Genomic DNA, 25,346 nt, shown 5'->3' with positions numbered 1-25,346 from the left:
TACACAGCGATACAACTATAAATGTACATACATGCTTACATACAAGTTAGTTTAAAAATTGTCGGTTGCCAACTTTGCATTTTGGTATTTTTTTAAAAAATTAAATTTAACGATTTAAAAATCTCAATTTTAAGTTTAAAAATTTAGCAATTCTTATTCTTATTAGTTCTTATACGAAAAATGATCTGCAGGGTTATTGTGCGTTTAAGTCTTGTCAAACAATTTATGGTCAAAAACATATAAGATATTTATACTTATACTTGTGTAGTCGGTAAATGTGTAATTAGATTCTTAAAATTTAAATATTATGTTCGACTGTTCAGTTATTTGAAATGTTAATTGGAATTTCTTAGATTTAAGTTCCAATTTGTCTTATTTATAGGTGGAAACATTTTCTAAGTTGACATATAGATGGCGCTTGAATTAAGTTGGATTCAACCTCATATTTTTGCATACAATAATATACATATGTATGCATGTTATTTATTTATATGAAAATTCTTTAAAAGAATAGTAGTTACATAGGAGACACTCATAATTGCAGATGAAATTGAAAAAATGAAATATATGTAAATAAATAAAAATTTAATTTCCGCTTACACAATGAAGTCCAGAAAATATATGAATAAAATAAAAATGAAGTAAAATAAACCAAACTGTATATTTACATTGAAAATATTTAACTTTACATATTTTTGTTAAGTTTCGCTGTTTGAAATACCCAATCAGAAAAATAAAAATACACTTAAAGAAATCAATACGCACATAAAAATTCGTCATATTCACATTCAAATATGTATGTACATAGAGGAAAAAAAAAACGGTAGAAATGTACCGAAATTGATACAATCTGTTGTCAAAAGAGAGTTTGTTTGTTAGACAAATAATGTGTACAAAATTTAAACAAAACCCAGTAATCATTTTGACAACCACCGTTGTAATTTTGACAACACATCGTTGTCATTGCAACAACGCATTGTTGCCATTTTGATTACGCTTTGTGTTATTTCGGAAATGCGTCGTTGACATTCCGTTGGCAATAAATATTATGAAAAAAAATTAAATTTTCCTAGTTTACCGCCGCCAATCGTAGATCGAATCGGCGTTTGTGATTTGACAACATCATGTATTATTTATTATTATTTTGTTGATTTGATAACGTCGAGTATTTTTTTACAACTATCCGTACATGCTTTGACAACGGATGTTATTGAAAAATTATAAATACTTTGTTGTCAATTTGGTACCAAGCATGTATAATTTTAAAATGTCTTTTTTCCCTTTATGTAGTTTAATTTTATTGAAAACATACATATTTTAGCTGTTTTTCAAAAATATTTTTCACGCATAAATTTTTACTAATGAAACATGCTTAATAAAGTATTTAATTTATTTAAATCATTTTTCTTGTTGTTTTTCGGATTTGATCATTGATGACAAAGAAAAAGGGTGTACCGGCAGTTTTACTCATTTTTTTAAATAACATTCAGGGGTAATCGGAAATTATGTTTTAAAATCTTAAGTTTAGTTTGCCATTTTTTGTAATTTTTTTTTCAGTGGAAATGAATAAAGGAAATAAAAAAGAGGCACCAAACTACGGAATGAAATCCTTTCATTCATTACCGAATAAAGGAAAGCAAAAGTTAAAGTAACAAGTACAAGGAATGTAACAATGAAAGTTAAATGGATTGTACACCTCTACATCCAATCCAATTCAACAAACATCTACATCTATGTATTTATACATTGTTATTTACTGAGTTAGAGAAAAGTACTCGCATCTATGTAAATTGTATAACTATTTTTAGTACTCCTCGTATACAGTGTCCGTGTGTCTGTTCAACATGAAAACAAAGGTGGAAGGAAATATTGGCATTTTTTGTGTGGTATTTTAGAGAAACATTTTTCTAAATGAAATTTGTTAGTGATATTGAGTTCGTTTTAAATAACAATTATTTCAAACTTTTTACCGCAACAATTTTCACAGAGTTTTTTGTCTGATTCTTTTGGTTTTTCTTTAGTTACAGATGCAAGAAAGTACAGGCCTTTTAGCAAACAATTTTGTTAAAGTATAAAGTTTGGTTTTGGGGTGTGAGAGGTGAGAAAACAAAAGCCAGAAGATAAACTGAAGTAGAGAGTTGAGATTGGAATCTTTTCCATCTTGTTAAGGTTTTTGTTTCTTTTTTATAATTGTTATTGTTTTGATATTGCTGATGCTGTTGTTGTTGGCATCTGGTGTGGCATGTTAAGGTGTTTAATTTTAATTATTTTTAACCAAATATCTAAATTTTCAAAGGATATCAAGATACTTTCTATGTTTTCTTATTGAAAAGTTGTTTTTTATGAACGACAACAACAGCAACAACAAAAAAAAATTGTTAAGTTGAGTGTCGATGACTCGAGAAAGTATAAATGAACAAAGAACCAAAGTAATTGTTTTTGTGCAACGGTGTACATACTTACTTAATAAGAACAATAAATACCTCCAAGGCAGATTAAATTGTTGAGTTTGTTTTTCAAAAACCAAAAGAATTTTTCTTTTTAAAAGTATTAGTAGCATTACTTATTGTTTTTGTTTTTTTTTCTTCTCTTTTATAAACTTATTATTGAGCTTAGAGAAAAACAAATAAATATTCCTGCATATTTTGCTGCAAACAATTGTTTTATTTTTCTTTCGTATATTACAAAGTTTTCCTTCAATAGAATAATTTTTCATACAAATTCCTTAACGTACAGTTACGGTCGAAAGAGAAGTGTCAGATTTATATACAAAACTAATAATGCTCGGAATTACTACATTTTCAACGATTTTTAATTTGTAACTTTATATAATCAATATTGCCATTGACTTTACCGTGATTATAAGAAATTGCAAGATAACTAAATTTTACACTATTACTTTATTTTTTGGTAGTTGATTTTGCAGGCTGCGAAAGACGCACATGTGGGTCCTTTTGATCCCTGTAAGTAGATTAAAAGAGAAAAATAGGAAAGAGAAATTTGTGAAATGGACAGTAGTAAGGGTCAGCAGTAGATATTCAAGAGATTAATAGTTAAAAGAGATTGGAGGTTGAAACAGAGAGAGAGAGAGAGAGAGAGAGAGAGTCTAAGAGCTACTGATCAGTGCCATCTGTAGAGTCTAGTACCATACCATGTCTTAGTACCATACGGGTACAACGTTTGAATATCTCGCCATCCTATTTAAGGATGTCTGGCATTCCTGGATTAGTCGTGATATAGAGTATACACCTATCTGAGACTTGATTGCAGCTTGACTGTCGGTAAAGATTAGAATTTCTCTGTTCGATATCTTATGATACCAGAGCTAGTTTTCTACACTTTTTATAGCGGATATTTCAGCCTGAATTGAACTACAATCATTGCAGATTCTGGAAGTAATCCTGTATTTTTCGAGATGACGAAACTAAAGCTTCTCTGGAGGAGAGGTTTTCTATTCTATCGGTAATACTTGCATGTTTATATGATCTAAACGACCATACGTTTATAGTATTCAATGCCGTTTGAGTGTCATTTTTCTGGTTGGAATCCAGTTTAGCAACGCGAATAGGGATATCGTAGAAATTGACTCCACTGATCCGATAATTAGGATCGATTTTCTAATTAGATCTTTGTCAAGGAGTTTGCAATTTGAGCTTATATTTAGTGCTTTCCGCCAAAAGGTAACTCCATAAAACAGAATTGGCTTGATGACCGCTTTAAAAATCAATTTCACTAATTCGTGTTTTCCTTTCTATGGTGCGTTGCTGTGTCCATATTGGAACATATAATCCGTTGTTCGAGATGGTCTTTTATGAACCTTATAGTTATAGTATCGACATTAAGTTCTTGTAGAGCTGATAGAATTATATCAGGTTTTTCATTTTTAATAGCACCTTTTATGTCCAAAAGGCCACTAACGTGTAATCTCCGAATTCAAGATTTTTCTCTATGTGTCCAACTAGGGAGTGTAGTGAAGTCTTTACCGATTTGCCGTATCTGCGGTGTGGGGTCGAGTTTTTCGCCAACCCGATAGACGCGCAGCTTAAGCCGGCTACACACCATAATATTCAGTAAAACGAAATGTCAAAATTTTCAAATAAAATTAAAAATATTATAGTGTAGATACAAAACGTAATAAAACTTACTATAAATACGAATGGAAAATTGAAAATCGTATGATTTTTTTAAATTTTTTGAAAAATTTCAAAACGATTGGATTTTTTCATTTTATTTGAGTTTTATTTTTATTTAAACCAAAGAATAAACAAGAAGTGAAACGCTGTCATTTTTTACAACAATAACATTACGCTCTTCTCACAGACGAGTGCTGTGTAAATCCAACACATATGTAAAAATTTTATTCTCTCTCCAAACTTCAAAACTTTTTCGCGAAAATTTGAGGATAATAGCACTTTGAAATATTTTTTATCACTTAACATTATATTTTATAATTTTTTTGCACAATTTAAACACATTTAATAGCCCGAAAATAATATATTTTTTACAAACGAAAAAAAAAATATTTTTTATTTTTTGACATTGAATTTTTGTTCGTTGAAATTAAAACTAAAAAAAAAAAACAATGTTGTAAATTTTCGTATGGTAAACGAAAAAGATATTTCAAATAAATAATTCATTTTTTCAATATTATAGATTAAAAAACAAATAGACGTGTTTATAAAATGTTTGTAGATAAAATATGTGGAAAATATCTTAAGAAACCTTTCAAAGTATAAATTGAAATGTAATATTTTTTTCAATATTTTTCAATACGATTTTTTGCAACTATGTTGACTTGAGAATTCTACTAATACATTCTTAGAGTTAGGTACCGGATGACAGTAGACTTAGGTACTTTTGACAACAGTTTCATTTCTTATTTATTCTTTGATTTAAACAAAGAAAAAATAAAAACAGAAACAAAATTTTAAATAAAAACAGAAACAAAATGAAAATTTACGTTTTTTCTTTTAATTTTATCAAATTGAAGTTTAATTTTATTTCAAATCTGATAGTGTAAAAACAAAATATATTTTCTTTTTGATTTTTTTGATAATCATACCAATTTTCATTTTATTTTGTTTTGGCAGTATGAAATAAAAATCTAACGACTTCTCTCATAGTACTACACTTTGCACTGCCTCTGTCGGAGTAATGGCAACGATTAAGAACTACGATCACCTTCCAATTTTGGGTTGGTAGATCTGGGTTTCTGCTCTGAAGAATTCAGAATCGCTTCAGGGTCGTGAGGCTCCTCTAGAATAACAGTGATTGATCAAGGTCTACGAGGTGTCTCGCTGATTGGGATCACGATTATTAGTTATTTTCAGAATTTTTTTAATTTATGAATAAAAAATTGCTTTAGTTGAATTAAAACGTTTTGATATGGAGCTCTTCATTTTACATTATTATAAACTCAAATGTTAAAACACCATTGCTCAACAAAAATAATAACTTTGTTTTCCGATTACATACAATTGACACTCAACTTATTTGCTACCAGAACAGAATTGTTGATGCACTCCCACTTTTATAGAAATATACATAAATATGTATGGCCAGCTGAACTGCAAAATAGCGTATTATAGATAAATTGTCCCTTAAAGAATTTTCTTATGGAATCTCATTCAACAAAATATACCAAAAAATTCCCTCTTTACGATTCTCATTCATTAAGTATCGTATATATTGAATTTTTTGTGTTTTGGTTCCATATTATAGAAAAATTAAAATGTACCAAATGTTCCTTCAACATGTTTTTACAAAATTCAAATTTTAAACAAAATCTTCAATTCTATGCATAAAAAGACAATATAAAATATGAAAAGTCTATGTAAAATACAATTAAATTAGCTTTTCTCTAAACTTCATTAAAACCCAGATAGTACTTTTTATCAAAACAGGTGCGTTATGTGTTGTTTAAATTGAAAAGTGTTAATTTGAATTATTTGAAATAATTTTTATTTTATTAGATTTTTTGCTTCTCTTGTAAGACTATGAAAAGTAATGTTACACGGCTTTACATTTTATAAGACGATATGTTTTGCATCATAATATTTTTTGTTTTTATAAAATTTCTTTCGTTTCTGTTGACTAGAAAAGTATTTCATCCGAAAGATATTCAAGGTATCACTTGTATTTCACTTGCAAAATATTGCTGATTATATTACAATCACATTTTGAGTATTTGTACTCTGTCTTTATACTTTTCAGTTTTTTTATTATACCCTACACCACTTTAGTGGGGAGGGTATATTGGATTTGTGCTGATGTTTGTAACGCACAATAATATTGGTCCTATACCCACCTTAAAGTATACCAATCGGCTTAGAATCATTTTCTGAGTCGATTTAGCTATGTCCGTCCGTCCGTCTGTCCGTCCATGTAAACCTTGTAATCAAACTACAGGTCGCAAATAATTCAATGAAATTTGGCACATGATCTTCTATTGGCCCAGGGACGAAGCCTATTGAAAATGGTTAATATTGGTCCATTATTTCACCTAGCCCCCATACAACTGAGCCCCCGAATAGGGCTTGTAAACCTTGTAATCAAACTACAGGTCTCAATTTTGAAGATAACTCAATGAAATTTGGCACATGATCTTCTATTGTCCCAGAGACGAAGCCTATTGAAAATGGTTAACATCGGTCCATTTTCTCATCTAGCCCCCATACAACTGAACCCCCGAATAGGGCTTGTAAACCTTGTAATCAAACTACAGGTCGCAATTTTGAAGATAATTCAATGAAATTTGGCACATGATCTTCTATGGTACCGGAGACGAAGCTTATTGAAAATGGTTAACATCGGTCCATTATTTCACCTAGACCCCATACAACTGAAAACGACGAATAGGGATTTTAAGTTTATAATTATGTTTAATATACTCGTATCTCGACAAAAAGCTGCAAAACCAAGTTCTATACTAGCCTTGATGACTCGCATGAATTTTATAATTATAGGGTCTCATTTGACCATAGCCCCTATACAAATCCCCCTTCAAAATTTGACTTAAATGTCAACAATTTTATTCAACAATAAATGGCTTAAGTATATGTATCTGACACAAGTCAACTTAAATGCTTTATTATGAAAACTAAATCACATTTTATTTTTGTAACAGGTGTAGGGTATTATATGGTCGGCCTCGCCCGACTATAATTTCTTACTTGTTTTTATTTTTTATTATTTTATTCCTTTTCCTACTACTGTTTTTTTACCTTTCACAGTTTTATATTTGCCTGAAATTGAAAATTTGAATAGAAAATTGTTATTGAAAATGGGTTTCATGGAGTTGATTTTCTTTTTTTTTTAAGAAAGAAATGCACAGTCATTAAATTGACTTTTTCTGCGATTTACAAACTTTATTTGCATTTACCTGTTTCGTTTTTGTTTTTTATTACTTTCAACAGTTTTTTGTGCTTAGGTGTAAGTAAGGATTTGATAAAGTGTAAGAATTGTATTACACCGTTCTTTTTGTTGAACAGGAAATCACTTCAAAAATAAATTTGCTTTCTATAAAAACATGGTATTTTTAGTTTGTAGTCAATGCAAATTATGAATAGTTACACAAACATTGCAAATTGGTGACCGATGGGTAAACAAATAAGCAGTTTTGCTTCGCTGGTTTAATAAACATTTTATGTAAAAGTATTGTAATGAAATATAAATTTGAATAACCATTTATTGAAAATCTATTGAGTTACTAATTTATTTCGTCACTTTATGTAATTTTTGTTTTAATATATCCTTTGTGTTCAAATAATTGGAACATTTTGTTTAAAAATAAATCGTTTAATCGAATAATAATAAAAAAGCAAATATAAAAACGTTTATTCGAGCAGAACTTTTTGTGACATTAAAGCAATTCAATTCATCCAATTTCGATTCCTTTCATAAATATTGAACAATATCACTTACTTTGTACGACTTTGAACAGTAAGTGGGCATAAAAATTTAAATGAAATCAATTTATCAGATATTTTTAATTGCAGTTCACTTACATGCCAGTATATTCGTGTGCTATTTCCGATGTGGATACTTTTATCATAACTTTTTCTCTGATATTGTTTTTTATGTTGCATTATATGTAGTAAATATACTTGAAGTAATAAAATTTATTACACTCACACTTATCGCTTTGCAATTATCCTTGAATAGTTTAAACTAAAAGATGAATGTTAGTGTTTGTGTTGCCGTCTTTTTTCAGTCTCCCACAACTTTGTACAAAAACTGGCAACAAGAAACTTTATAGAACAATTCTGTAATCTGTTTATCTACAAGATAAGCACTTTAAAACAACTACATACTCTTGGTACTATATGTTCCAAGTAAGCATGATAAAATAATAACTTTAGTATGAAATCAAAACTTTATGGTTGTAATGGCCAATGCATGCAAGTGTTTATTTACATTAAACCTGCCCTTTAAAAATTTATTTGTTTTGATAATATTTTTAATTTGAATTGAGAATAAAAAATTAATAAAACTATAACTTTTTTATGCAAGTGCTACTATTTTAAGCGAATTTTATTTATAAAAATTTGTAATATATGGACAGACCTATACAAGGGCAGGTCAAATGTATTCTTTTATATATTCATATGAAATATAAGCAATTTCACTAAAACAATTGTGTTCTAAATAATATAATCAATGTATAATTTATGTATTTAAAAAATGTCTGCGATAGTAATGCTTAGATAGACCATACAAAAGTAAACGTTTGATCTAATCTAACGTGCTTATATTTGTGAGTAAATAAAATCAAAATAATATTGATCTTTAACATCTGCATATTTTACTATTTTTAAACACAACTGTAGTATTCATAGCATTTTACAAATGTGAAATGTCCATGAAGACAATAAATTCATATACATACGTAGTTCAACATAATAGTAGAGTGTGTGCACGAAATAAAATTTATTTTTAAAGTATTTGTTTAATATTTTTTATTATTCGCCTGCAGTGAGACTTCGGTCAGATTAATATTCTGACGGATCTGGATTCGGATGTATATCCTTTATTTTAAAAATTTTAGTATTTTAAACACTGCCTTGATGTTGACAACAATATTTGCGCATCAAATTTTTGTTGAAAATATTTTTCGTCAACGCTCATTGTATAAATATTTTGTTAATTTTTTATTTTAGATACAATAAACCAGAGATAGCAAGTGGAGGAGAAAGATTGAAAATAAAATCTTTTCATAATGGCCTCTGAAACAACATCATACGCTTCATCATCATCGCAATCAGTGGTTACACCGAAGGAATTGTTGTTAGTTTTGAGTATTTTAAATGAAAAACAGAAACTAAAACATAAACAACAAAAGGAGAAGGAGATGCAACAGCAGCAGCAGTATCAACACCTCCACTATCATCACCAACACCATGAGCAGCAGGAGCATAAACAACAACAGCTGCAGGAAAGTAAATGGAAAGGCGAGCTGGAGGAGTCTCAGCAACTTATGGAATTGAGCCAAATTGAGTTGATATATCGTGCTGAGGGTAATGCAAATTTGGTGCTTGCATTGCCGCAATTTAAAAAAGTTTTACGTTTGCCAAAAATTTACAAACAACACGAACAAAAGCAACTGGAACAAGAACCACAATACCAGGAGACCCAATGTAACCAAGGGCTCTCGCAACAACACCAACATGCACAGGAGCAACAAAAGCAGCAGGATGAAATGAACCAGCAGGAGCCAAACAAGATTTCAACTACCGGCCAGCAGCAAAATAAAAACGATGGTACATTTTATTATAAACACATACAATACATTCACACATCCACATCCATATCCTTTACCACCTTAACATATGAGTACATGTAGTAAAACTGCTGATTGCTGCAACTATTGTGTTGAAACACTCACTCACACAGTGTGTGTTGTATTTTGGTCATATGTGGGGAATGTTTGGAAAATTCCATTTTCAAAACTTTAATGATTTTATGTGGAGTTTTTGTATTTGTTTCCCTTGAGTTCTTTTTTGTTTTTGTTGGCTTCAAATTCCAAAAGGAATGTGTTTATATGAACAACATATTTTAGCCTACTTGCTACACAAACATCTAAAAACAGGTGGTGTATCAATTTAGTTATACGATTTGCTACTCCACGTGCTCGTATGAACCGCCTAGAATTTTTTAAGCATACCTTGTAAACATTCGATGAAATTGCAAAAAACTTTGTGTTATACCATTTTGTGATTGTTAAAGGTACTATTTAATAAAAGCCCATAAATTTTACATTGTTAAATTTTCTTTGCGTTAGCTATTGTGTTCCTTATTTAATATTACCAAGTTCAATATTTGCATTATTTTTTCTTCATTCTAAATACTTTGTACTTTTCTCCTCTTTTAAAATATTTAAAATCATATACAAATCAAAAACTACGCCATACGCTCGATTCCTTCAAATTTAAAAATAATATAAAATTTTTTAAAATTAATTGATTTATTTAATTAATAAATATTCTGTATATAATGTAATAATATCAATTTAATTTTGATATAAAAGTAGGAAAATAGGTGTAAAAGTTTCGGTGCCAACTAATGTAAAATTTTTTTGTTTTCCATTCTGTTCATATTTTTTTCCAATTGTTATTGTTGATATGTTGCTTGACTGTTTGTTCTTCTATTATTTTCCGTTCGTCTGTCCTTTTCCCAAATGTTTTATTTTGTTGCTAATTCATTTGCTCTTGCCTCCATTGTATCAAGATATTTATACCAAGTTTTTATTTTGGGTTTTGCGTGTGGCTGTGTGTGTTTCCTTCTTCTACCAGCTGTTGGAATCTTGACAATGGACCATTATGTGGCTTATATTAGTATCATACGTTGTCTTGTGGGAAATGAGTTTGTATTTGAAGCGGATATTGTTGCAGTGCCAAATCCCATTGACAGACACTGGATAAATGAGCACATTAAGCCTTATAGGCCAGGTATGTATGCATGTAATAGAAACGGGGTATTGTAAGTTTGAATAAATGTACCTATGTATGAGTGTTTGAATAAATTTTCTATTTCCTTATTTTTTTATTGGTATAAGTTAGAATGTATAAATTGAAAATGGAATAATATGAATAGACAACAATTTATGCGGTACAAGAACTTGTACATGTATGCATGTAAAAGACTATATCCAAACAATAGTATTCGTAAATTTATTTCCAAAACTATTTTTGAGGAATTTAATTTAATAAAAGTTGTTACAGCATGAAATACATACATACATTTGCAATCATCAACAAATAATCGTTAAAATATACACAATTGGAAATAGAATTAAACAACTTTTTCGAAATACACAGTGTCTGACATAACTACAAGATTTTTTATACACACCACTATAGTGGGGAGGGTATTATACGTTTGTGTGATGTTTGTAACGCACAAAAATATTGGTCATACACCCACCTTAAAGTCGATTAAGACATGTCCGTCCGTAAGTCCGGCTGGCTGCCTATTGAAAATGGTTGAAACTACGTCAAATATACTACTATCTCTCCAAAAGTTGGCACAAAAATATTGGTCATACACCCACCTTAAAGTATACCGATCGACTCAGAATCACTTTCTGAGTCGATTAAGACATGCCCATCTGTCCGGCTAGCTGCCTATTGAAAATGGTTGAAATCGGTGCATTATTTCACCTAGCCTCCATACAACCTGACCTTCCGATTTAGGATTTTTAACTCACAACTACGTCAAATATACTACTATCTCTCCAAAAGTTGGCACAATTAAGTTTTATATAGGCGTAAATGACCATGTCGATTTTTATAATGATCGGCCGTCGTTTGACCCTAGCCCCCATACAAACCCCCACTAAAAATAACTTAAACGTCCAAAAATTTACTTATAATCATTAGTATAGTGACGAAATTCAGCATAACTAACCTTTATATAAAAATACATCCCTGCTCCCAATTTGTTAAGAATCGGCTCATATTTGATCCTAACTCTCATATAAAGCCTCTTTTGCATCAATAAATTGCTTAAATAATCGGAATTAAGGTAAAATTCAACTTTAAAGTTTCTTTATGAAAAATAAATTATTTTTAAAATATACTCCTGATGTAGGGTATCATATAGTCGGCCATGCCTGACTTTACTTTCATACTTGTTTCATAGTACATATGTAAGTATGAAAAGTGGTTTAGGTTTAAACATCATTTTTTACATATTATAGTTTACAAAAATTAAGGCGATGATTGCTACAATCAAAGTATTAATTGAATACTCACAATGTTAAAGGAAAACTCTACCTTCAACAATGCAATAAGCATTTATAAAAACACTTTAATTCACATTTGGGCAATGAAAGTGATTTGTAGTTTTTTTTTTTAATAATCAAGAAACTTGAACTGTTTATGTCTAAATATCAAAACCAAATTGCTCCATTTGTTATTCTTAAAATAAAAATATGCAAGACACTGTAAATAATATTAATAGTATCATAATATCAACATTTTCGTCTCCCTTTTCTTTCTGGGAGACTATGGGTCTCTACTCAATGGGCTATGTTGATGTTTAAATTAATAAAAAAAACATATTTTATATAAAAAATCCTTTAAATGGCATTCACAACTTCTATGTATCTAATATACATTTCGTAAGAGTTTTTTACTGTTCTTATTTTTCATTATTTACTTTGAACTTCATCTTTGTATGATGATGTACATATTTGTAAATGTAATTGTGCAGATGAAAGTGTGTATGCATTTGGATGGAATAAATTCTTAAACAAATATTTGTTTCTCTTTGCCAAGTATTTTTTAAGTTTAAAGAAAGAATACGAAATAAAATGAAAACTAATCCAATACAATCGATCGATCATAATGTAACAATTCATACATCTTCATTGCATTTCAAAATTTCATTCGTTTCTGAGCAATTGATGTTTATTTCCCTAAACAAAATCTCCAGATAAAACTTTAAGCATCAAAAGAAAAAAAAATAACTTTTATTACATGTTTAACTATTCTTTATAAAATCTACCCAATAATACACTGTAAGATTTAAATAGTTTTTCAGTCATGTAATTTTTTAATCACTTTAAATTCACAGAACACAATTTTGGATTATGTTGATAATAACTACATTTCTATTAAGAAAATTGTCAGTTTTTTAATTTATAAAATTTATTGAAAAATTTAAATAATTAATTACTTCTTCAAGTGTATTTGCAGTACTATTAGTTTTCTGCATATAACCCTCTTTTTAAAGTCAATGCATTTGTAAACTTATTGTTATGAGTTCGAAGAGTAACTGAAGATGAAGAAAAAAACATGGTTTAAAATATTCATAAAAAATATTTGTTTTTCGGTTGTTCATAAAAATACCTTTTTTTAAATGGAATTGATGCAATAAATATGAATTTTGTGTGTGTGGTTAGTGCAATAACCCTGCCAGCAACTCAACTAACTTTAAATGCATTAAAAGCCGACTTTTTCATCAACTAGTTATGGTTGATTCTTGGATTATTTTTAATGGAGCCGACTGACTATTTTAACATGGCGATCTCCTACGCAGTAGTCAATTGTCCGACTCTGCATGACTTTTCAACTAGCTTAAAGTTAGTTACTAAAAAATTAGCTTAAAGGTAACTCTTTATTAACTAACTTAAAGTTAGTTGCAGAAAAGTCAAGTAATAGTTTTCTTTTGTATTCCCTACTGTATTAATTAATTACATTTTAATTAAATATATTTAAAATTTAACTACTAGTTATCTAAATTACATTTCGCTTTAATACAAGTTATGATATTAGTTCGTTAAAATTAATAAACATCAGTTTTCTGCAGGGGAACTAATAAAAACACCGGTATCCATAATATTATGAATGATTTGTTCATTATTTCCATGATTCCCATTGATCCAAATCTAAAATAAATTTTAAAATGTTGTGTAATGTTAACTGTTAATGTATTATATTTACAGTATTAATCAGCAGAATTTAGAATTTAGGGACCGAGTTTTAAAATATTTAACCTTTTATGATTAATTTTTCCAATTTACTGACTCAAATTTCACAACGTACATATACAAGAAAATGACAAAAATGTAAAACAAAATTCCAAATAATAACGAAACATGAGAAAACATGTCGAAACAAAATGCTCTCCAGATAATTTTGGGGTACTCCCGCATTATATGATAGTTAGCTTGTAGCTAGTCTTTAAAAGTCGTTTGTTTACGTTAATAAATACCAAATTTTGGAACATTTCTGCATTACATTGTTGTTCGTTTATAGTCAGTCTACTAAAGTTAACAAATAAAATCATAATAATAGAGAAACAAGGGAAAACATGTTGAAATACAATTAATTCTCTCCAGATAATTTTGAGGCACTTCTGCATCACATTATAGTTAGATTGTAGTTAGTATTTAAAAGTCGGTTCTTTACGTTGCCAAATACAAAATTTCGGGACAGCTCTGCATTACATTGTAGTTAGCTTATAGTCAGTCTGTAAAAGTAAACTAGAAGTGAATTTTTCTCATAGTCGACTACAAAATTGCTGGCAGGGAACATACAAAAGAATATATGACTACATATTAGGGTGTAACTTTTTTATTTTTTTTCAACTATACAATTTTACATCCTTTAGTACAAAAAGCCATAATATTACTTTTTCGCTGCTGTCAAAGAAGTCCCCGCAGCAATTTTAACAAATTGTGGATTTTTCGTAAATTTCTTTTTGATTTTTCAAATTTTTACTTTGAATTATTTAATTGTAACAAAAATTACAATATAATACATATGTATATATGCCCTTTCAACCTTAAAATAGTTCATTTTTTATTCTTTGATCCAGCTCACCAAATATTGATCTCAGGATAAAAAATGCTGAGAAACGGTATCTTAAAATAAACCAATCTCTCATTTTAGGTGGGAACATCAGTACCGTATTTTTTTATCCATACAAATGGGGCCACCATAATATACATACGTAAGTGTTAGGGTATTCAATAGATTAACAGTCGATCGATTAACAATTTCGGTCGATTAATTTCGTTAGAATAATTAAAAATATCGAAAAACTATTAAACCGATCAATTTGTTTCAATCAATTAATCGGATTTTTTTACATTTTGGATATTTACATAGGTGTTTTAACGAAATTACATTCGTTTTTTGGATTTTTGAGGGAAATCACAAAATAAGCTCTTTTTCAATTTAAACTTGTTTTAACGAAAATACGGGCGATTTTAGTTTAACAAGAGTGATCACAAAAATTACTTCTCCATTAATTACAACCTGTTTTCGATCACAAAAGCGATTTTTAAAGCGAAATGTGGGTTATTACATAAAAGTTCTTTTTGAATGCGTTTTAACATTCTTAGGTTTTCGACTAAAATTTAAATTTTGATGGATGTTAAATATAATTTTATTTCTTATTTAAACACTTTTAAAAAGTAGTAAAACTGATATTCAGCGCTTGTAGAGTTAATCGATTAAAACAAAACCCCAATGTTTGAATATCCTAGTACATACATACATACATATATATATATATATATATATATATGTACATATCTACGTAGTTTTTCTAATCTTACATTTATACAAAAATGTATAGGTATGAATGCATGTATGTATTTGTGTATTTTCATATACATACATATATTTAAAATTCTTGTTTATAAATGTATGTGTGTGTAGATGTATGTATACATTGAAATAAATTTGTATTATTGTTTATTTAAACATTTATTTGTAATATTGTTATTTTCCATTTACATAGTTTTAATTTTGTTTTGTATTTGCAATTTGTTTATATTTTTTTCTCTATAGCTAATCGCTTGGATAAAGAATTTGGTGGCCATTTCGGTTTGTTACTACCAGATGCTACCCAACTGCCTGCAGAGTTCGATATTTTATATTCCAACTTACAGGTAAAACAAACAAATTTCCTCCATCCTTGTTTTGTTCATTTTGTTTTTTATGCGAACGTTGTTGACTGAATTTTTTTTTATTTAACCAAAAAAGTAAAATAAAAGCAAGGAAAGCAAAAAAATATAAAAACTCGAAATTTGTACACAGTTTTAAAGAAGAAGCAGTGAATGCGGGGGTCTTTTGTTTATTTCCTTAGAAAATAATAAATCATCCATGTAATTTCTTTTATGTTGTTTTTTTTTGTTTCGTGTAGCCCTTGCTTTATTCTTTGTTTTGTGCTAAATGTAATTTTAGTTTATTGCTTCTAAGAACATTCATGTGTTTCAGAGTTGCAGCAGCAAGCAACATGCAACACAGCATTATTGTTAAAGTATGTATAAGAAACAATTTCAAATTAATTTATCTTTAAATTTTATTAAAGTTTAAATATTTGCTTGTTGTGCAGTATAAGTCTATTGGATGAATTTAAATTTAACCGGAATTATTAAATGTTAAGAACATTTTATTAAAAAAAAGACATGCTGTTGATACTTTTTCTTGCAAAAGCCATACATCATTTACTCACAATCATATTGTATTCCATATACTTTTTTATCGTTGAGAGATGGTTTAAGGTTTTCTTTATTTTGAAAACTTTTTGTTTTTATGTTATTTTGCGATTGGACCTTTTCGTCATTTACAATGTACTTTTTATGTTTTGTTCATGACTTTTTTATTTAATTTTTTTTTACTAAAAAGCGTAAAAAGCAGCCAGCAACAGAAACAACGGACATGAAAACATCACAATGTAGCAACAGCATCAGCATTGATAACAGTGGCAACATAAGCAACAATATATTCGGTCCAGATACTTTCGCCATTGAAATAAAACCAAAGCAAGGTTGGCTGTTGCCAAACGATGTTAACAATTTATTTGATATAAAGCCAAAAATAATACAAACAATAAGAGCAGCACAACCACCAAGTTTAAGTGAAACAAAAACAACATCAAAAGCGGCTGTTGCAACAACAGTACCAATAGCGGCACAAGCAAAGGCAATAAAATCATCAACAGACAGTGGATGTTTTACTACCACTCAAACTGAACCATCACGAACAATAATGGCAGCAACAACAACACCAGTTACATCACAACCAGCGGAGGCAATGACCAGTCGTTGTTGTAACAACAGTACGAGTGGCACAACAAGAGATGACAAAATATCACATTCATTATACGACATGGTGGATACCAGGTGTCGTTATTGTTGTATGCAGTTTTTAAAGGTAATTGTTGCCAGTCCCAAACATTCATACAAACGCTCACACATAAATACCCATCTTTTGCCTCCTCTTTTTCAAGTTTTCGACAAAAAATTTTAGTAGTTTTAAAAAAATCAATAAAAATTTAACATTTCAACTTTATTTCTATAAAAAATGTTTTTACAGATAAAACAACAAAAAATATGTAAACGTAATCAATATTGTCCAATTGATTTGTTTTCCGGGTAAGTTTTAATTTTATTTTTTTAATTAATAGTCAACACCTTTTAAAATAATTTAATTAATGTTTGTGGGTTTATTTTTTTTTTTCTAGGAATACGGAACAAATGTTTTTCGCGCTACAATCCCTTTTCGAGTGTCCTCAAAATAATTTGCGTATTTTCAAAAACGGTAACATTGTGTTTGATGACCAAATAAGCAGAACGTCCAAAATTGATGATTTGTTTTCAAGGTAGGTTGGAATATATGTATGTATATATAACGAAATCAAGCTATTTAAAATAATATTAAATATGGTTGTATTGTCATTCTGTAATTTAAATGAAAACGGGAAACAAAGTAATGTTTTTGGTTGATTATGATTTACTAGATTAAAATGTCCATAAAATTGTATATGTCTACATCAAAAAACAATTTTCTTGGAGCGATGGTTTTTGAGTTATGACAGTCTCGTAGTAAGTTATTTTTCACAGAAATAATAGATACTTCAATTTTATAAAACATAGGCTTTTATCAGGAATTCTCATTGGAGAACCGTTGTAAGATTGTATAACTAAAATATCAAGTCTTTAATACCGTTTTAAATTTAACATTCCGCAAAATAATAATAAATAATGGAAAAAAGTTTTTTTTTTTAATAAAACCAACTACAATATAACGAAATTCGAATATTTATACAACTGTGACGATGATCATAGTCAAACAAAAACCAATAAAATTAATGTCTTTGGTAATAAAAAAATAAAGCAAAATGAAAAACAACTGAATACAAAAATAACAACAATAATAACATTACATATAATAACGTTACCAAAACGAAAACTCATTCCACCGATAAACACTTTAAACAAAAACAAATAAAATCTCAACTTAATTCAATGTTTATAACTGGTGAAATCCTTTAGTGACAAACTGCAGCTTATAAAACATTTGCTGGTAACGTGTCTGTTGAGGGAATACGAGGGAAAAGTAGAAGCGAAATTCGGTGAAAAAAAGCAAACGAACAAAGAGACCAAACAAGAGCAAATACATGCAAGTACTGCATCAGTTGCTGCTGTTAAGGAAGGAGAAGCAGAAGGAGATGAATATGGTGCTGCTATTTGTGCTGGCGTTGTTGATGGTCAACCACAGTCAAGTGTAACTTCATGCAAAAAACAAAAACTCAACACAATGCCAAAAACAACAGTAGCAGCAAGTACCACTACACTAACGGAAACGGAAGTGACTAAAGTTAAATCAACATTGACTTCAGCAAAACCCATCTTTACAATGGACACTACTTCAACGTCCTCCTCCGACTACAGCACTCGGTGTCTAGAGCAAATCAACAAAGCGGAAGTGACCTGCTTACCAAAGAATTGTGTCTTGCAAAAAATTTTACATTTACAATCGTTGGCCAAGGTGAGTAAAGCTTTACTTTTATGTCCTCACACCCACATACAAACATTCACACACACATACATGCATAAACACATACTAAAACGTACATAGTATGTATGTTTATATGTGGAATGATGACAAAATAATAAAAAACATTTTTGTTATTAAACAAAGCAACCATAAGTTTGGAACACAAAAGAAGCAGGTGCGCTGCATTAAAATAATATCCGCATTAGAATTTTTTTGATTTTGTTTCTATAAGACAATGATTTTTGTCGATTTTATTAAGCCCCTTTTTATATGTGCCTGAAATTCAGTAGACACACCTGGTTTGTGTGTGAAAGAAACTCTCACTGGGGATTTACAAACACAAACATCCCAAAAAGAACCGAAATATTTTTCTAACTGCTCAAGAGATTTGCTTCAAGTGTTTTTTTTTAGCAATACAGAGAAGCTTTAATAAAAGATAACAAAAACGTATTTGCATGTTCTTTTTGATGGTCCTTTAAATTTTTTCTAATTCTATTTATTCCCTTTTTTGTATATTTTTGGTTTTTGAAATAGATTAATCTTCAATTTATGCTTGACCATGAATATGCTGATAAAAAAGGAAAAACATACAACATCATATACAAACTACTTGAAAAATTTGCTAAAAATCACAACGAGCTGATACTTTGCCAATTATCTCCGGAGGAACAATATATTTTAGGTGCCACTGCTTTGGATTGTTCCATAATGATAACATTTTGTGAAATTGAAAATGTCGAAGTAGTCAAAGAAGAAGAACCTAAAGAAAGGTAAGACGTTTTCAATTGTTTACTTTATTGGACAAATAAAATTCTTTTTTTTAAATTTTGCCATCAGTTTAATTGACATTACTCATGTGGTGTCGATATTTGGTAAGACATTTTTAACAAAAGTCACTCTATTGGATTTGGATCCAAAACCAGATACACACTTTAACAAATACTGTTCACAAACCAAACAAATAATTGATGCAATGAATGATATGTAATCACAGGTGTATGTCTAAATGAAAAGGTAAGTTCAAAGTGTTTATTAAAAAAACTATTATTTATTGATGTTTAAAAAAATTCTAGTAAGAGAAGATTACACGAAGAAATAAAAAAAGTGTATGTACATATATTGTGTCTAAGTTGAAAATGCATACATGTTTTTACATATTTTTACATTACTACATCGGTTTTTCTATTCAATATTTTAAGTTTTCTTCTTTTTCAATTATAATCTATCTTCTATATGTTCAATATTCCATGAAATGCCAAAGGTCACATAGATGAAACCACAAAGAATAACTTTTATTTCCCTTGGGAATATACAAGATACTCTTATAAATCTAGCACACACATGCAAAAATCTTTGGTAAAAAATGCATACGATATAATGCTGGTTTTGAATGTACATATATTAGGGTATACGATTATTCCATTTTATCAAATTGGCCTTACTTATACAACTTTTACAAACAAATCCAAATTATATGCATAAATAATTGAGATATACATAAGTTCAATCCCTAAAACTCTTACAGATGAAAGATCTTTCGAATTTCATTCTTTAGATATACATATTGTCTATGTTCTTATACAGACCATATCATTCGAAATATATTTAAAATTTCAGTTATTTAAAATAATATTCAAAATTTCCGAAAGCATGCCTTAAAGAACGAACTTTATTTTAACAAATATATGTATAGATGGACATAGCTTAATGGAATTTGTTATCTCTAAGAATTCAAAAACTTTATGTTGTTAAATTAAATTAACTAAATTGTTGAACCTACAAATGGAAGCTTTGAATTTGTTTGTTTTGGTTATACCCCTAATGCATATATTTTACAAACTTTATATTATAGAGTTACATATTTTATATTTAGTGCAGTATGGTGAATTACAACAATATTCGATTACTCATATACATATGGGGAATTTCGTGTCAAGTGACCCAACTTTAAAAATCGATGTCTTCCGATTTGTATGAAATTTGCACCAAGGTGATGAAATAGCTATCTGAACTCCTTTGGACAACTTTTTCTAGGACCAATAGGTGAAAAGTTACACTCATTTCAATAAAACCCTATATGACCAAAATGTCCGTCCAACTTTGACCGATAGAGCTGACCTACTATCCAATAGTACTAACGTATGTGCAAATTTCGTCAAAATCGATTTTTTGAGTTGGGTCACTTGACATGAAATTCCCCAATGTATGTAAATGGGATGGATTCTAACTAGAATTTACCGGGAATATAGGGTAAATACGATTTTAATTTCCATTTTTAGTTATTTATAAAGATAATTTTAAAAGCAGAATTAGTCAACAACTTACTTACATAAGTAGATTAGAAAGAATACCATTTCGGTCATGCAGCGGATGTAAACTTCGTTATGTTAAAGTCTTTTTTTTTAATTTGTATTATACCATAGAAGTTACAACAAAATATATTTCCCCTCGTAAAATTTTAATAGTTAAAATATTAAAAAGATTATTCTATTTATTCGAGTTTGCAATTTTTAAATAAATACCCACACATTTTACTTCACTATGAAATGTTAATACATTTAAATATAAATTCAAAAAGATTTATTGGTCACAGATTAAAAATTTATTTGATTTTATTTATTTCGATGATACTTTTACATGCTGCAAATAGTACAAACTTACACATGCAAAGCTTCTTGTACTTTCATACGTTTGCACAAATGTTCATACTGTAGAGTATGTACGTACATGTATGTATGGAATATTGATTGAACTCAACTGGACGATGGTCTCTTACCATAAGATGCCGTCATATGTATCAAGTGTAGATGTATGTATGAGTGTTTATGTGTGTGTGTATCTGCTGCTTTGTGCTTCAATCCTTTTTATATTCGTATATGGAATGTTGAAAGAAAATCGGGTGCTCTTAAAATAACATGCTCAAATTCAAGAAAGGATAGTTTGCCATCACCATCAACATCGGCTTCCTCCATAACTTTATCGGCTATTTGTTGATGCTCCTCAGGGCTTAATTCATTTTTGGTCATAGTGGTTAAACACGATAAAAGGTCAGCACGACCTATAAAACCATCTTGATCGAAATCTGTAAATGACAAAAAACAAACAAACAAGTACAGTAAAAGCAAAATAAGAATAAATAAAATTAAATGAAAAATGCACCACACAAACGCAAAGACTATAAGAGAATATATGAAAACAGAGAATGTGTTAGCAACTTTGGTTTGGATTCGTAATTTATATTTGATTGGATTTGGGTCTACTTGAAATATGAAGACATCCATGAGCAGAACTCCTGTTCTGTCATCAAGTTACACCTGTATATAACTATGACCCGTATGTGTAAATCTCAATTTTATAAAATGTCATAAAAATCACAGATTTAAATGTATTCAAAAGTTGCCTTTTAACAACTTCGCCTTCTTGCATTTTTCATTTAAAGTCAATTTTACGCTTCATTTGGTATCGGTTGTAATTTCCAATTTAGTACTCCTCTTATTTTCTTATTTGTGGTATTGGCTTTGTAGGTTCATTTCACTTGTTGTGCAAGTATTGAGTAGGAACATAATAACATCATAACCACTGAAAACAAACTTTTCTACATTAATTTTAATCTGAATTTTATAACAAATTCATGCGTAATAAAGGTAGAGAAGGTTAGATGATATCAAATGATTTGCATGGAAATAGAAAGTACTTGTTTCATATATATTTAAGTAACATTTGACTTTTTGTCAAATTCCAATGTTGCCAATGTTGGTTGCTTAACACACTTCATGCATGCATACTTATGTATGTACATATTTACTGAGAATTATTTTGTACGTATAAAGTTAGATGTTGCAAGTCTTTCAATTTTATGCAAACTAATATAAATTTATAGAAACATAATACTGTATGCAACATTACAATACAAAAGAAAATTGTTAATAGCATCATTAATTTCATAAAATGGGAATTTAATCTGAAAACCTTCAAATAAATATGATACAAACAAGACTTTATAATTTTATTACAAAATATCAAAAACTAATAGTTGAAAAGCACCAGAAAGTCCACTTTTATTGATTTTCATTCAATCATGCTTAATTTTATGTTTAGTTCATTGTTCAATGTTATAGAAAAAAATACTTTTTGAAGAACGAAAAAGTACCAAAAAGTCTCCGTTTATATGTTCTCATTTACTCCGGGCTTCATTCGTATCGTATTGTTCTTGCTTTGTTTTTCTAAAACAGCAAACTAAGTACAAGAACAACATTTTGTTTTATTAATTCGTTTTGTCTAAGCATGCATAAAAGTTCTATATTTTTTATGAAACTTTCAGAGGTTATCTCGGATTTTTGCTCAAAGTATCTATGTTATTTATAAACCGATTTTGCTTATTTTAAATAGGTAACTTCTCGAAAGCATGTCTGAGAGAATTATTGAAGATTTGTGTTCCGACGATATCTTCAGACAGACGGACATAGTTTAATCGACTCCGTATAAAGTCTCGGAATATACATATACTTATATAGTATATATAAGTATATGGGTAATATATTTAATAGGATTGGATAATTATATTATATGGAATTGTATGTAGTCAACTTACCATAGATTTTAAATGCATAGCACACTTTTATATCTCGTGGTGCTTGTTCGCTGAAAACTGAAAAGGCATCTAGAAAATCTTCAAATGATAAATTTCCTTGGCCATCACGAGAAAATGCTTCGCAAATCCGACGACGAAATGGATTTTCCCTTAATTCTGGCATTTTTTCTATGCAGTCTTTAGGAACCTTGACACTAGATGCCTGACCCTCGGTCATTTGGCGTGGTACCAAATCTGGACGTAATTCACGAAATCTTTTGTGGACACTACAGTAAAAGCAAACAAAATTAAATGCAAAACGAGGATGACAGTTTTATAAACAATAGACAATTTAAGGAGCATGATGTTGTGTTTGTTAATAATGCTGACAATGCCTTTGTTGCTGTTGTTCTTTTTGTATTACTGACAGAAATGCTTGTCACCAGAGTACTGACTGTACAGAAATTTAATACTTTCTCTAAAGAAATTAATTTAAGGGAATTTATGTTAACTCGAATTTTTCTTTATCAAATCTCTACTATTCGGAAACGAAAGAAACAGACAACTGATAAATTTTTTTCGTGACGCAATAATTTGTCTTTGCCTTTTTTTTCAAATCACAAAAAAGTTTTTCTACTGAGGATAATTTTTACCTTGTTTACTACTAATTCTGATATGAAATTAAATTTTGGTCTTCATGGATGTATTTTCGAACAAAAGCATTTTAAATAGCACGATTCATTTCAGATTACTACAAATAAAAGTAAATAAATAATAAAATACTAAACCAAAAGAAAAAGCAAAAACCCTAATGACAAAAGAAGCATTTTGCGTGTCAGTTCCAAAGTTTATATAAAAGTGGGAGTATTTTTTAACAAAAGACACCAAATAACTACAAATAAATGATAATTCAACAATGGTCGGAAAAAGAGCATAGCATGCAAATACTCACCGTAAGATCTCTTTGCGGGTAAAAAATGTACAATCCTTTAATATTTTAAACGAAAATTAAGCAAAAAATAATTATTAAATTTTTTGTTTGAATTATGTATATAAAAATCAGTTTAAATATTCAAAATATATGTATAAATCAAAAATTTTATTTTTTACAATTCCATATTTTTTTTTAATTTTCATAGGTTTTTTATTCGGTTATTTATTAACGTTTTTAAATTTGTGTGTTAGTTTTTGGAAAACATTATCAAAGAGGTTTCAAAATTATATATGCGTATGTATGAACCACAAATGTACACTGGTACGCATAAGTATTTTATAAATACTAATATTTATTCATCATAAGCCGTGATGGGCATATAAAAGTATTCCCTCCTATAAGTATGCACTACAATCATAAATTTGTTATACTGTACAAATTTAAACAAAAATTAATCATACGTATTTTTACTACATATTTTCATCAGCTATACATTAATTTTATTAAAAAACTTTTCAATAAATAATCAATTCAATATTAAATAAGCGCGACAATAACTTCATTAACTTTATTTAAAATCCATTTGTCATTTTTGCAAAAGTTATTTCATTTCTGCGCAATATTTAATTTTGATCTATTTTGTAATAAAACTTTTTATTTTATTTTTTTTTTTATATTTTATCAGTTATACCTGATAATCATCTAGTTGCTGTTCAGTAAATGTAACCACTTTATTTCCCATTTCGAGTGTGTTTTTTTGTTTGTATTAGTATTTCTTTTGAACGTTTAAAAAATTGCAAAACTATTTTATAAATTGATTTCAACTTAAAAAATATGTTGGATAAAACAAACTCCGGTAACTGTTTTTTTTTTATTTTTTTACACCGCGTTTTGTATTTTGTAGCCGCAAAAAAGTGACAATATCCTACCGTGACTTTTTTATAACTGAGCAAACATTGTGGGCAAAAAAATTGTGTATGATTTTTTGTTCTTAGTTTTTTATCTTGTTGTTTATGAAAGTTTTACCACTTGTATGTGTTAATGTAAA

The 25,346-nt window shown here is 28.9% G+C and overlaps 2 protein-coding genes across 8 annotated transcripts in view; one reads left to right on the top strand and one right to left on the bottom strand.

Moving 5' to 3' along the window:
• The window catches only part of LOC119599609 (inositol-pentakisphosphate 2-kinase), a 98,673-nt gene extending 78,865 nt beyond the window's left edge, over window positions 1–19,808 (top strand). For all 7 annotated transcript variants that reach the window (XM_037949452.1, XM_037949453.1, XM_037949451.1 and 4 more), the window contains 9 exons: window positions 9,159–9,758; window positions 10,791–10,946; window positions 15,801–15,901; window positions 16,641–17,168; window positions 17,331–17,389; window positions 17,479–17,616; window positions 18,290–18,785; window positions 19,329–19,564; window positions 19,632–19,808. In XM_037949452.1, coding sequence (XP_037805380.1) covers window positions 9,218–9,758; window positions 10,791–10,946; window positions 15,801–15,901; window positions 16,641–17,168; window positions 17,331–17,389; window positions 17,479–17,616; window positions 18,290–18,785; window positions 19,329–19,564; window positions 19,632–19,782 — 2,406 coding nt within the window. In that variant the 5' untranslated portion in view covers window positions 9,159–9,217 and the 3' untranslated portion in view covers window positions 19,783–19,808. The remainder of the gene's footprint in view (window positions 1–9,158; window positions 9,759–10,790; window positions 10,947–15,800; window positions 15,902–16,640; window positions 17,169–17,330; window positions 17,390–17,478; window positions 17,617–18,289; window positions 18,786–19,328; window positions 19,565–19,631) is intronic.
• A 1,811-nt stretch (window positions 19,809–21,619) lies between these two features.
• LOC119599613 (calcium and integrin-binding family member 2) lies at window positions 21,620–25,128 on the bottom strand. Its single transcript, XM_037949462.1, has 4 exons — window positions 24,990–25,128; window positions 24,317–24,351; window positions 23,386–23,651; window positions 21,620–21,876 (listed from the first exon to the last, which is right to left on the bottom strand). The coding sequence occupies exons 1-4, from the start codon at window positions 25,038–25,040 to the stop codon at window positions 21,659–21,661; spliced, it is 570 nt and encodes a 189-aa protein (XP_037805390.1). The 5' UTR covers window positions 25,041–25,128; the 3' UTR covers window positions 21,620–21,658.
• Between the last annotated feature and the right edge of the window lie 218 nt (window positions 25,129–25,346).

This window comes from Lucilia sericata, unplaced genomic scaffold, assembly GCF_015586225.1.
Source record: "Lucilia sericata isolate MDLA Ls3-8-SP2 unplaced genomic scaffold, ASM1558622v1 Contig000083F_arrow, whole genome shotgun sequence".
Taxonomy (NCBI): domain Eukaryota; kingdom Metazoa; phylum Arthropoda; class Insecta; order Diptera; family Calliphoridae; genus Lucilia; species Lucilia sericata.
This window is presented reverse-complemented; position numbering and strand designations above follow the sequence as displayed.